At 33.9% G+C, this 13,424-nt stretch overlaps 1 protein-coding gene and 1 pseudogene across 1 annotated transcript; both read left to right on the forward strand.

Annotated features, from left to right (window-relative positions):
- The first annotated feature begins 5,698 nt into the window (after positions 1 to 5,698).
- Positions 5,699 to 6,660, forward strand: LOC114736742 (nicotinamidase 2-like). Its single transcript, XM_028924614.1, has one exon. It carries the CDS (start codon positions 5,906 to 5,908, stop codon positions 6,509 to 6,511), a length of 606 nt encoding a protein of 201 aa, XP_028780447.1. The 5' UTR covers positions 5,699 to 5,905; the 3' UTR covers positions 6,512 to 6,660.
- A 1,963-nt stretch (positions 6,661 to 8,623) lies between these two features.
- Positions 8,624 to 12,196, forward strand: LOC114736753 (short-chain dehydrogenase/reductase 2b-like; annotated as a pseudogene).
- Positions 12,197 to 13,424: the final 1,228 nt, after the last annotated feature.

Below are 13,424 nucleotides of genomic sequence, written 5' to 3' on the forward strand. Positions count from 1 at the left end.
TACACTAAACGAGCACTATCAAAATGGTAACAAATATACAAGTATAATCCAACAAATAAAATATGACAACAAAAAAGATAGCTAAATATTCAAATGCCCCATATTTGAATACCAAGATAAGAAGATAGCTAGAATATTAAGTCTCTGACTCTGTACATATAGCTAGGTCCCACTATTTATTTTTCCCAGTATTTATTTTTATATTTCTTTCTAACTTCATTCCAAAGTATTTCAACAAAATCCTCTTGGTTACAGATGGAAACAGATATATATATATCTACATATGTATATGATAGTTACATGCTTCCAAATTGTTTTATCATATTTTTCAGCACATTCAACCTGGTTTAAACACTACTTTAGGAGACAGAACACACATGTAGTTGAAGTAAACACAAGTTGTTTTATCATATTGTTTAGCTCTCGTTGCGACAAAAAATAGATTCCAACATGGATTCCTCGGTTACAACTCACTCAATATATATATATATATATTAAAAGCTTATACAGTTATACGTCGGTCAAAATCAAATAGACCACTCAATATAAATATCATTTAAATACCTGCTATTGGGGGTATATGCTCTCTTTTCACGAGCTAAATCAAGTTTGACGGGACGCTGAAGCAATTCTTTGCCATTTAGCTCAAGGGCCTATGATCACAAAAATGGATTATCCAGTCCATTTCTGGTACTGGTAGTCGACTCTGGCTTTGGCAAAGTAAACAAAGCATGGAGGTTCACCAAAGAAACAACCGATACAAAAGCTTCAAAGATTATTTAAGCAAAAACTTCATAAATACTAATGAACAGATAATTATTTACCTGTTTAGAATCCAACAGATTTGGACTGTGATGACTTCAAATTTATGATCATCTCTGCCTTCAGGTCTTTACTTCTCTGACTTGGATTTTTCCAACACCTTTAAAGCTTCAACCATGGGAACGTGTGAATGAAGATGGACAGAACCAGAAAATAAAACATGACCGTAAATGCTGGTGGACGACGGCACGTATGAACATAGCACAACAGAGCACGGTGGAGCATGGCAGGCGAAGGAAGAAGATAGAGAGACGGAGAAGTTTGAGTTCAACAGTGGTGGTGGGGACCTAGGGCACTCACGAATTCGGTCACGACAAAACACCAAAGAGCCAAAGAGGGGTCTTCCTTCTTTTTAAAAAATATTTTTTGACCTGTAATAAATTAAATATACAGGTTTTGGGCTTTTTTTTAATTTTATGATAATATCCTTCATCCTGTCTGGTTTTAAGAAATTCAGAACGGTTTCCGGCCCAAAAGCAGATAAATGACGGTCTAAAACAGGTAAACCACTTAAGCAGCCCAATGCCTCTGTCCTAGTCGTTGCGTGGACTAAGCGACGATCCAACCGGTCAGACCGTCTAGTTCGGTTCGACTTTTAAAACCCTGGTTTGTAAGATGCAAAAGCAAGCTCATTTTGGTGTTTTATTAAAAGATATATCTATTTAAGGGAAATCAAAGCTATTACTTTGTGAAATTTGTTGTTTATTCAAGTATTCATTTCTTTATAGTTGTCACAAAATACCCTTACTTTAACTAGAAACTTTTTTACTAAGGCGTCACCATTTTGGCTTGAAAGCTCACTTTGCCCAGCCTGAAATGGTTAGGGTTTTTATGGGCAGGGCAAGGGTTTTGCAGGCTGGCATTAGGTAGGGGGCATGCCCTGCCCATAAACACCCCTACTCATTAAATGTGTTCTAAAATGATATTTTTTTATATTTTATCCCTAAAAGATAATAAAATTGTACTTAATGTTACATTTTTATTATTTTTCAGTTATCTCCTCAATCTTTTATATTTAATAGGGGTAACAGTAGAAAAATTTATATTTTGGCTTGGAAGCTCACTTTGCCCAGTCTGAAATGGTTAGGGTTTTTATGGGCAGGGCAAGGGTTTTGCAGGCTGGCATTAGGCAGGGGGCATGCCCTGCCCATAAACACCCCTACTCATTAAATGTGTTCTAAAATGATAATTTTTTTTTTATTTTATCCCTAAAAGATAATAAAATTGTACTTAATGTTACATTTTTATTATTTTTCAGTTCTTTCCTCAATCTTTTATATTTAATAGGGGCAACAGCAAAAAAATTTATATTTTAAATCATAATTTTTTTAAACCAACTTCTTATATTATGCATAAGAGAGGTAAATTACATAATTTAAATGGGGTTTTAAAAGGAAACACCAACCCTATGTTTGATACGGAGGAAATGGAGGGGAGAGGTGGGAAGTAGGGCTGAGCAATGGGCGGGGTGGGCTAACTCGAAGGTTAGCCCATAGCCCGCCCATTTATTCATAAATGGGCATGGGTTAACCCATAACCCGGTAGTAGCCCATTTAACCCGTATTAAATGGGTTACGGGGCAGCCCGTTTGGGCTAACCGGGTTACGGGGTAACCCATTTTTTTTTAAATTTTTTTTTTCAGTATAGTTATTTTGTATATGTAACCTTATGAAGCGTCAATAAATTTTGCATGCCAAATAACAAATCAAATATGAAATAACATCAATCATATTCAATCACACAACCTCATTTAGATTCACAAACAATCAAAGTCTGATAAAATCATAAAAGTAGTCACCAATTATAAAGTCTGATAAACTTTGAAAGTTCCAACTTTCACCTAAAGGATAAAATAAAAGCTTAGACAAGCATGAAGGTTTGACAAAAGATGAATAAGAAACAATATCATCAATTAAATGAAGAATAAAAATATTTTTAAAAAATTAAAACTTAAACGGGCGGGTATGGGCAGCCCAATACCTTGCCCATAGCCCAACCCGTTTAATGGGCTACCCTGCCCATTTAAGCCCGCCCGTTTATAATCTCTTATTTGAGCTAATTGGGCGGGCTTAAATGGGCAAAAATTTCATAGGTCATGGGCGGGCTAGCGGGTAATGGGTTTGTTGCTCACCCCTAGGACTGGGAAGAAAAATTTTTGATGAACTCCATTTAAAAAAGTAAAAAAGTAAAGTTTTAAAATTTTAACAAAAGAAAGTTGTAACATAAAATATTAATAAAAATTAGGAGTAAGATCCATTTTTGTCCTGAAAATATTCACTTAAGAGCAGTGTGTATCCGGAAGTATTTTTTGAAATAACATTATAGTTGCAAAAATGTAGCAATGTGGATCTATCCTACCAGATTTAAACGGTCAACGTTTGTTGACTAAATTATGTTTAGGCGGCAAGGCGACGTGGTATCCATCCATCTCATCCTCTCTTTCCGGTTTCCAAGTGGGATTAATAAGCGAGAAAAAAAATTAAAAAAAAATAATGATGCGCCTGGTAAGTTCTTGGCGACTTTTGCCTTATTCCACTGAAGAAATTCAAGACGTCAACTTTTGCCTTCCCAGTGACAAAAATGGCAGAGATAAAAGCCTCCAAAAATCAAAATGGAAAGGGAACTGAAGAAGAAGACCGCCAAATCGAAGAAGGCGTGAGGAGATGCAGAGTTCCTGATGACAGCAGGAGGCGACTGAGTAAAGTTTCATTCTTTCTTCTTCCGCTTCCTGCCTCTGCTCTGTTCATGGAATGGAGTCACCTGCAATGAAATCAAAAGCCCAAGTGCCTTGTCGAGATTGAGTTCCTTGGTTCTTCCCAACAGCCAGCTTCTGGGTTCGATTTCGGAAGAACTATGAAACATCTCATACCTTCGATGTCTCGATTTATCCGAACATTTTTTCCGTGGCTCTTTACCCAGTTCTATTTTCAACTCTCCGAAGTTTCAGGTTTTCTCACTAGCTGACAATGTCATCTCCCGTGGGCTAAGTTGATTGGCTAACTGAAAAACCTCACTCCTTTTCATTAATTTTTTTTAATTTTTTCCTGCCAATAAATCCGAGTGTAATTGTTGATCTAGTGCTTGGTTTAAATTTTTTTTCTCGATTGCTATGAGGTTTCAATCTGAATCAGGTGATTCTTTGTTTTGTTTTTTCAAAGATTGGTTTTCATATTTCAAGTGGTTTTGAGATTTGAAATTTAACAATTACCAAAAAAAAATCGTTGATTTTGAAAGAAAGATGAAAGCCTGAGCTGTTTCCCCTGAAACGTCCAAGGGTGGTAATAACTTATTCAACAAAAAGCTAAACGGATTGGGTAGAACAAAGCAAGGGAAAATAAGAGAAAGCTATTAAATAATCGGTAATGGAAGTTTGAAGAATGAAGCATATTAAAATCAGAATCGTCTCTTTGATGGGCGATAAAGGGGAAGCTATTTGTCTTTTCCAGATTGTTCTTCTTCCCCTTACATTGATTTTTATCTGGTTTTGGGTTTTCTTGTTCATGAACCGATGTTGATGAAGGGCGAGGGGGTAGTTTTTATTTATTTTTTATTTCCTCTCTTTTTCGTTCGGTGAGGGTAATGATGACGTGGCTTAACATATTGTCCGTGGCAAAGCCGCCTAAGCATAATGCTTAGGTTAACATACGTTGTGTTTGTTAAGATAGAGGTGGGAATGACGGTTGAGGACAGGATTTATAGGGTTGAAATTTTAAAAATATTTTAATTTTTAAGGTCTGACTTTTAAACTAACACGTTCATGGGCCTGTGAGTTTCGGCTTGTTTAAAAAAATATTATTTTTTATATTTTTCATATTTTTTATAAAAAATAAAAATAAATCAATAAAATTATTAATAAAAGACGTAAATGTGAATAAAATTAAGTTATAAATATAAAATATTATCATATATAAATATCTATTAATATCTAAGAACATCTAAAATATTCATTAACAAAATAACATCCAAAAGTTTTATCTGTAGTTTAAATGTGCAATAAACAAACACTATCATTAATTTTTTGAAACTTCATTATTATTATAATTAATTGTCTTCTTCATAATTATTTTTTTTGTAACAAAAATATCAAGTTTTTCTTCTTTATAAAAATTTTACTTTTAAATTTTGCAATCTAGCTATTATTTTACTTTAGTTTGAGAAACATTGTTGTTAAAACTCATCTAATTTAAATCATAGAATCATAAGTTATATAAGCATAAAAATACTCTTTTATCAAATATATATAGTTTAAAAATATCAATGCATATGATGTAAATCGAATTATTATTCAAGTCTAAATTAACCACTTTTTTAAAAATTTAATTAGACAAATGATTGTCTAAAACTAAATAAATCAAACCATTCTGTGAAATTTAAATTTAAAATGATAATAATAAATAAATATTTAAAATATTATTAACGATGTAAAAAATTAATAATATTAAAATTACACAAAAAATTAAAAAAACAAATTATAAAAAAGCCTAAAAGGACCGGCCCGTTTAAGCCAATTGACTGGCCTTATAGGTCTTGTTTCTCATTTGAGAGGAAAAATTTCAAACTCAATCCTCGTAATTTTCAAGTTTGAACAGGTCAGCCCAATGGGTTCAACCCGTTTTTCCAGCTTTAAAGGTTCTACATTTTTGTTACTTCTAAGATAACATTACTCCAAAAATAAGATATTTTAGTGAATATTTTCGGAATAAAAATAAATCTTATTCCTAAAAATTAATTAAAAATTTTGAATTTTATTTTTTTAAAGTTTTTAAATTGATCTTATTAAATTTTTTTTTCACCCTCTCTTTTATTTTTCTCATGAAAAAAGAAGAAGAAGAAAACTTGTCAGAAGACTCTCGCAGAGTTGAGAGGAAAAGGACAGAGCGAAGAAGTCTCTAGAGCCTAGAAGGTGATTGGAAGGAAGAGAACAGAGAACGTCCGGTCATCCACATCTGCTATAAATAATTCTATGTAAATGAATTCCAAAATTTTAAGGAGTGAAACTGGAGCACGGTGAAACAGACTGAAGAGGAAAGAGGGAAGTGAGTGGGGAGAACTCTGATTCTCAGAAGGAAGGGAGCCTTCATCAATGGCGTCTTCTCTCAACAAATTATCTCCATACAATAAATATGAGATAAGGAAGAGGAATCCAGACCCTAAATCATGCGCTCTTCTGGTCATTGACATGCAAAACTACTTTTCTTCCATCGCCAAGCCCATCCTCTCCAACCTCTCCACCACAATCCATCTCTGCCGGGACGCCTCCATCCCTGTCATCTTCACGCGCCACTGCCACAAGTCCCCCGATGACTACGGCATGCTCGCTGAGTGGTCGAACGACGACCTCGTCTTCGATGGCACCCCGGAGGCGGAGCTTATTCCCACACTCGATCGGAAGCCCGCGGATATGGTGGTGGAGAAGAACACTTACAGCGCGTTTAGGAACACTAATTTTGAGGAGAAGCTTGTGGAGATGGGGGTAAAAGAGGTGATTGTGACGGGGGTGATGACGAACCTCTGCTGCGAGACGACGGCGCGTGAGGCGTTTGTGAGAGGTTTTAGGGTATTCTTCTCTGCGGATGCCACGGCGACGTCAAATTCGGAGCTCCACGAGGCCACTTTGAAGAACATGGCTTATGGGTTTGCTTATTTGGTATGTTGTCAGAGGCTTCGGCATGCTCTCTCTGTAAAATAAACCTTCGAGACAGATTCTCTATGTTTTAAATAAAACTTCTTTCCTTCTCCAAAAGAACGTTTTGGATTGCTAATAACTGTGCTCATGGAAGCAAATTACTAGTGTATGCTAAATGCAGGGGATCCAAACAGGGCCGAAATTGGAAGTATAAATATTTCTCATGCTGAGACCTAAGAAACTGAGCCTGGTCTATCGTTGGATGAAATGGTATAAACTAGCATTACAAATATGTTCCCCACAGGACTGCACAACTTTACTTCTCTGAATTAAATAACATGGGAGTCTATCCATCTCATTTATGGCTCATGAATGGCATCACTGCTTGTTAAGTTTAGAAGGCTGCATATCATTACCATAGAGACAAAAGATTACATTTGGTTTCTTCATCACTCTCTGCCTTTAGGCGCAGAGGTAGAGATTGATTAAGGATACAAAATTGCTTTGATCAGTAGTTATCAGATAACTTGGCAAGGAAAGGAAGTTGGCAATTTGATTACCCATTCTGCATGCATGATCTTCACCCGCCAATCCCTATGAATATAGGAGTCTAACATCATTAACAATGTCTCTAAAAGGGTAATTACTTGTAATCCCTTATTTAGCGGAGTAATGGTTTTATACAGTCAGTTTCAAGAGTAATTTTCCTAAAACCTCTGTTCCAACACACAATGAGACAGAAAGTAGTACCAAACATTTTGACAATAGTAGGTGGAACAATGGTAAGTTTACAGCAGAAACCACATATCCAGTAATTGGAATTCTTAATCATCGGATAAGTTTGGATGTTATATTTAAATTTGTCCCAAATGACTTGGATCTTCCTTCTTTGTTTCTCGCTATGAACTTTTTTTGGAACATTGGTTCTTGATCTTTCCATGGCGCTAGAGGATGTCAGTTCCTATTTACATTCAGAGATGGGGTTCTGACGCTGCAGAGGAATTTATGTTGTAAATTTTGGTAAACACATGCCATCAAGATTTCACAGGGAGAATGATTAGCGTTCTACTAGCTAGAAGAACTAGTTGACGTGATCTCATGTTTTAGGTAAAAGATTTTCATGGATATGAAGTAATTCATCTATGCTCTGAAGCCTGATTTTCCGAACATATATAATTGAATCTAACTTCTTATTCTGTGTATCGTTGAGGTCATTTAGCAAGAACATTCTTTTGGTACATAGAATAAGTTTAACTAAATCTCTACTAGAAATGCCGATTATTTTAGAAAGGCAGGTTGATCATAGGAACTGAGTTTGATTCATTTCTTTCATACCCTTATGCTCTTTCAGTTTTTAATATAGAACCTAAATGTTGAAATGATTTTAATCTTAAATATAAGACTTATTTTTTATATTTATCAATTTTTTCTAAATTATCTCTATAGATACTCTATCAACCATAATCAAGTAAAAACGATAAGGACGATATTAAAGAAGATGATTATGATATTTTAGAAAAAAAAATATCATATTTTTTATAATTAACTAGTTTACTTAACTTTTTTAATTTAATCACATTAGTTAAATAGGTCTTATATTAAGGATTGGAGGAGTATTTCATTCCCCAAAGCCCAGTTTAGAACTAAAACAAATTTGGAGTTTTTGGGATCGTATAAAAGTGAATGGGTATTCAAAACAACTTAAACTTACAAAATATACAGTTGAAATAAAAGTCACTTTCACGTGCACTATGTTTAGTACAAGGGGTGAGAAAATTTTAATGAATGTGATTTAAACGATTGGATAGATGAGGTTATGAAGTTTTGATAAAAAGAAGATTTATGATAAAAGAAAAAAATTAATTAAAGGTTTTTAACCTCTTTTTTTAAAAATTTTTAAATTGAATTTATTAAATTTTTTTTTACTCCTCATCTTCCCTCCCCTTCCGTTCCAGTCGTAGCACACAGACTTCTAACAAAACTTGAGAAGGCCCATGAATGGCAAAGACGTGGTATTTTCAGATACGCAGTGAAGGGCAGGTAAATAGAATTTTCATTTCAAACCGTCACGCACCCACTCACATGGCGCAGCCACTTAAAATAATAGCCATTGCCAACTGAAAACACCCACACAGAACCTGGTACACTATCGATTTTTGGACTTGTGTGACCGACTGAAGATATTTTCTTGTGGAACACTTGCGTGGATCCTCCTTTCTAAGAGCCTTCCGAACTTAAATTTAATTGAAGGCGTAGAGCAGAAGCAGGTTGCTCAAATTCCTCCTCAATAATGGCACTGCCACAGGCAACTCAAGGCAGATGTGCAGTGGTAACCGGAGCAAACAAGGGAATTGGGTTAGAGACAGTGAAGCAGTTGGCTTCAGGTGGGGTGAAGGTGGTGCTCACAGCAAGAGATGAGAAGAAGGGTCTAGAAGCTTTGGAGACGCTGAGATAGTCTGGTGTTGTTTCTTCAGATCTTGTGCTTTTCCATCAGCTTGATGTTGCCGATGCTGCAAGTGTGGCTTCTCTTGCTCAGTTCATTAAATCCCACTTCGGCGAACTTGATATTTTGGTAACTCTTGGATTGCCTTTGCCAAACTTGTTTTGTTTTCTGATAACTTGGCATCTCTTAGTTATTAACTCAATCACCAATTCCATGCTTTCCAAAATTTCACCACAAAAGAAGAATTCACCACCATGAAAACACGTGTTTAAATTTACTTGTATTACTTCTCTACTCAAAAAAAAAAAAAAAACCCATTGAATGCGTCGATGAAAAGGGTAAACCAAGTAGTATAGAGTTGATCTTTTGAAAAGGATCCATTGCAATACTCATAAAGTTATTGGGCAGATGACAACTCATTCAAATATTTAAGGTTAAAATACACAAAATTCCCTTAAACTTTAGATCATTGCACTTTACCTCCCTGACCTTTAAAAGTTTAAATTAAGGATCTTGATATTTCATGTTTTGACTATCAATCCTCCTATCGTTAAAATTGGCATTAAAGTTAACGATTTTGATCATGTCATATTTTTTTATTATATACCATTTCATTTATAAGAGTAATATTTGGCATTTGACACGTAATTTTATATATTTTTATACTTAAAATAAATATTTAAAAATATAAAATACTTAATAAAAAAGTTTCACATACTTATTAGACCATATCTTTTTAAAAACAAAAAACAAAAAATGCTTAAATTATATATAAGACACCAAATTTTATTTTTTGGATGAAATGGTACATAATAATAATAAAAGAATATGACATGAGCAAAACCGTTAATTTTAACAGCGGGAGAGTTAATAGTCAAAACACAAAAAATCAGGGTTTTTAATTTAAATTTTTTTAAAAGTTAGGCAGGTAACGCGCAACTCAGCTAAAATTTAGGGAAATTCTGTGTATTTTAGCCAATATTTAATTGTTGATAAGGTCAATGATATTGTACAGTCTATGCATGTTGCTGGGGCTTGTTGTTGTATTATTTTTCTATTCTTTTTTTTCTTTTGAAAAAGAAAAGAAATGGTGTGATTGATTTTTATGATATGTATCAGGTGCTCAAAATGTTACCTTGGTTTCTTTCAAACTTAAGTACTAATTAAGCATGATTTTTTGACCAAAAATTAAGCATATATGATTCAATTGCCAATAAACTTGTGCTTGTTTTGTTTTCCTTGTGATGAATCCTCTTATTTGCTTTGAGGATTCTCATTACTTGATATGGATATGTGGTTTCATGTCGTCAAGATATCATATTGGTAACAAAATGCAGGAATTTCTGGAGTCATGTATGGTGACACTTCTTTGATACCTTTGGCAATCACTAATGGAGAGGTAAGACTATATATAAAGGGAATAGACTTTTAATTCTTTGGCCCTTTGATTTATTTTTACACCATTCAGTTTAATTCATCAATAAATAATCTTGTAACCTAGTGACATGTATGCAAGTTCTCATATAATTAGAAGGTCATAAGTTTGATTCTGCCTCTAAGTTTATGTCGTTAGTGAAGTTCAATTGCTCAAAATTTTTTATAAATTAGCATTCATTCGATCCTTGTCACATTACACCAGAAAAGCAAATTAACCCTGGAATTTCGATGAAATACAATTCCATTGCTAATTCACTGTTTTTCAGTGTGTTAAAAAGAAAATATATCGTTACTCCTCTTTTCTTAATTTGTAGTTATCATCTGGTCTACTTTAATTAAGACTGTTAATTGTTTGAGCGATATAATGAATATATTAAATTTCAAAAGGAAGACTGAGTTAACTTTTCTTAATGTTTGTATGTCAAAAATTTCTCTAACAATTAACCATTCCGTGCACTTCACAGGAAAAAAAGTCTAGAAATATATACATATTAAGATGATGCTCAGCTATTTTATGACATTTAAACTATTAATTTGTAGGCACTGTCAGAGGATGAGAGGAAAAGAGCAATGAGTGAACCATATGAATTAGGGGAAGAATGCTTGGAAGTAAATTATTTTGGTGCAAAAAGGACAACAGAAGCTCTTCTTCCCCTTCTACAGTTATCAGATTCACCAACAATTGTCAATGTGGCATCATTCTTGGGCAAGCAAGAGGTATTCACAAATATTTCATTCTGTTTGTGTGAGGGTACAAAAAATTAATATTTTGTCCTTATATTTTGATTTCATTTTAATTTAGTCCATAAATTTTAACTCAATATAACTTAGTCCCAGTATTTTTAATTCTATTACAATTCAGTCCCTAAATTTTGATTGGATGAAGCTCAATCCTTCTAGTTTACCATATTTAAAATATTAGTCCCTATTTGTGAGAATGTAGAATTATAAGTTTCATAATACAGACTAAAGTTTTAATTAAATGGTTGAAAAGAACTCAAGGGATTGAATTATAACGAGTTAAAATTCAAGGACCATTCAACTGAGTCAAAACAATAAGGATTTAGTTGTATAAATTAAAATTTAAGGATCAAATTACAATTGAGTAAAAAAAATATAAGGATCAAAAGATTAATTTTCTCATATATATACATATTAAAAACTTTCAGAATTAAAGATAAATTTGAAAAGTTATCAAATTTCAAGGTTCTTTTTTTGTTCCAATTAAAATGTATATTGAAAGTATTTTATGAATAGGATCCTATGAGGAGTTTATATTAAAACCTTTCAGGATTAATATTTTCAACGTTCATATTTATATGTATTATTTAGTTGTTTGACATAATATATCCTCAGTAGTCTTTAATTTTCTGAGACGGTTGTTCATTGTTTCAATTTGCACGACATTATTAAATTCAGCATTTATCAAATGAATGGGCAAAAGGAGAGCTGAGTGATGCAAGTAAGCTGACAGAAGAGAAAGTGAATGAAGTAGTGAAAGAGTTTCTGAAAGACTTGAAAGAAGGTTCACATGAGAGGAAAGGATGGCCAAAGATAATGGCAGCTTGCAAAGTTTCTAAAGCTGCTTTGATTGGCTATACAAGAATTGTGGCAAACAAGTATCCCAATATGTGCATCAATAGCCTCTGCCCTGGCTTTGTGAAGATAGATGTTAATGCCAACACAGGCTTCTTCACTGTCGAAGAAGATGCTTCCAATGTTATCAGATTAGCATTGTTGCCTCATGGGAGTCCATCAGGCCTCTTCTACAATCGCACTCAAGTCTGTCCCTTTTAATTATTGCATATATAGCATGATGAACATATGAATCTATGTATAATAAGAAGATGGGTGGGTGATCTGTTATAGCCACCTTAATCACATCCTGTGTATGCAGATCAAGGTATTGAAAATCGAATCGACTAATAAAATGATCGAGGCACTAGTTCAAGAGTCAATGGTTTAAAGTACCACTAACCCTAGATCAGACTAATCAAATAATGTTCAAATAAAAAGTCATTTATCAACAAGTATAACCCCACAAAATAAAGTTACTAAAGCACGAGTATGGATTATTATTATTATTTTTTAAACTCTAAATGATGTCATTTCAGACTCAATAAGAAAACAAAAAATAAAATAAAATTCAACTCAGTTGACTCATCCAAAACTTTTGACCAGATTGGCCAAGGGGCTGGTTCACCAACGTGAATCATATAAAATTTCTAGGTCTCCTGTTATCATTCTCCACCTTAAAACAGAAATGTGGGGGATGATCATCAAAAGAACATAATTAAAATGCTATGTATCTCATAGATAGATAAAATTTGTGTTTGGCAACACACAAATTTTAGGAGGGGAGGGAAAAATTTTTAAAATTTCCCCTCCCCTCCCCTCCTCAACCTCCCTCCAAAATTAAGAGGATTTGGAGGGAAATGGCAATATTTTGTTATATTATGACCATTATGCCCATATTTTGTCATGTTGTGACCATTATGTTTATATTTTGTCATGTTGTGACCATTATGCCCACGCCTTAAATAAAATAAGAGCAAAATTGTCCGTATTAAAATATTTTTCCCTCCCCTCCCCTCTTTTTTTATAAATCCAAACAAGATAATATTAAAATCCTTCCACTCCCCTCCCTTCCCCTTCCCTCCATTAAAATCCTTCCCCTCCCCTTCCTCTCATTGAGCCAAACATACCCTAATTATTTCCCCTTGTCTTCATCCTTGTGAAATCTCGTTGTGAACCCCACTTCATCATTACTCGCTTCTTTTGCTCATTCACTTTATTTATCTTTTTCGCTCGAAAGCTTTTTGTGTTTTCTTCCACACCAATTGTTCACTATTTTCTGTCCTTTTGCCTCTCTCCCTTGGCTCCTATGTGGGTTGGAACTTATCAATTCCCTTTCTTGAACATTTCTTTTGTAACACCTTTTTTTTCTCCTTTTTATAATATTGTGAAATCAGCTCTCTATTGAGATCTTTCAATTCACGTTTTGTGTAGTTTAGAGTTACTTAACCGTGCTTCTCATTCGTTTCAGAATGATCTAAATAAATATATTGGCAAATGCCTGCCAGTTCATCATCAGCC

Source organism: Neltuma alba, unplaced genomic scaffold (genome assembly GCF_004799145.2).
Source record: "Neltuma alba isolate B1F8T4 unplaced genomic scaffold, ASM479914v2 tig00002744_pilon, whole genome shotgun sequence".
In the NCBI taxonomy this organism is placed as follows: Eukaryota; Viridiplantae; Streptophyta; class Magnoliopsida; order Fabales; family Fabaceae; genus Neltuma; species Neltuma alba.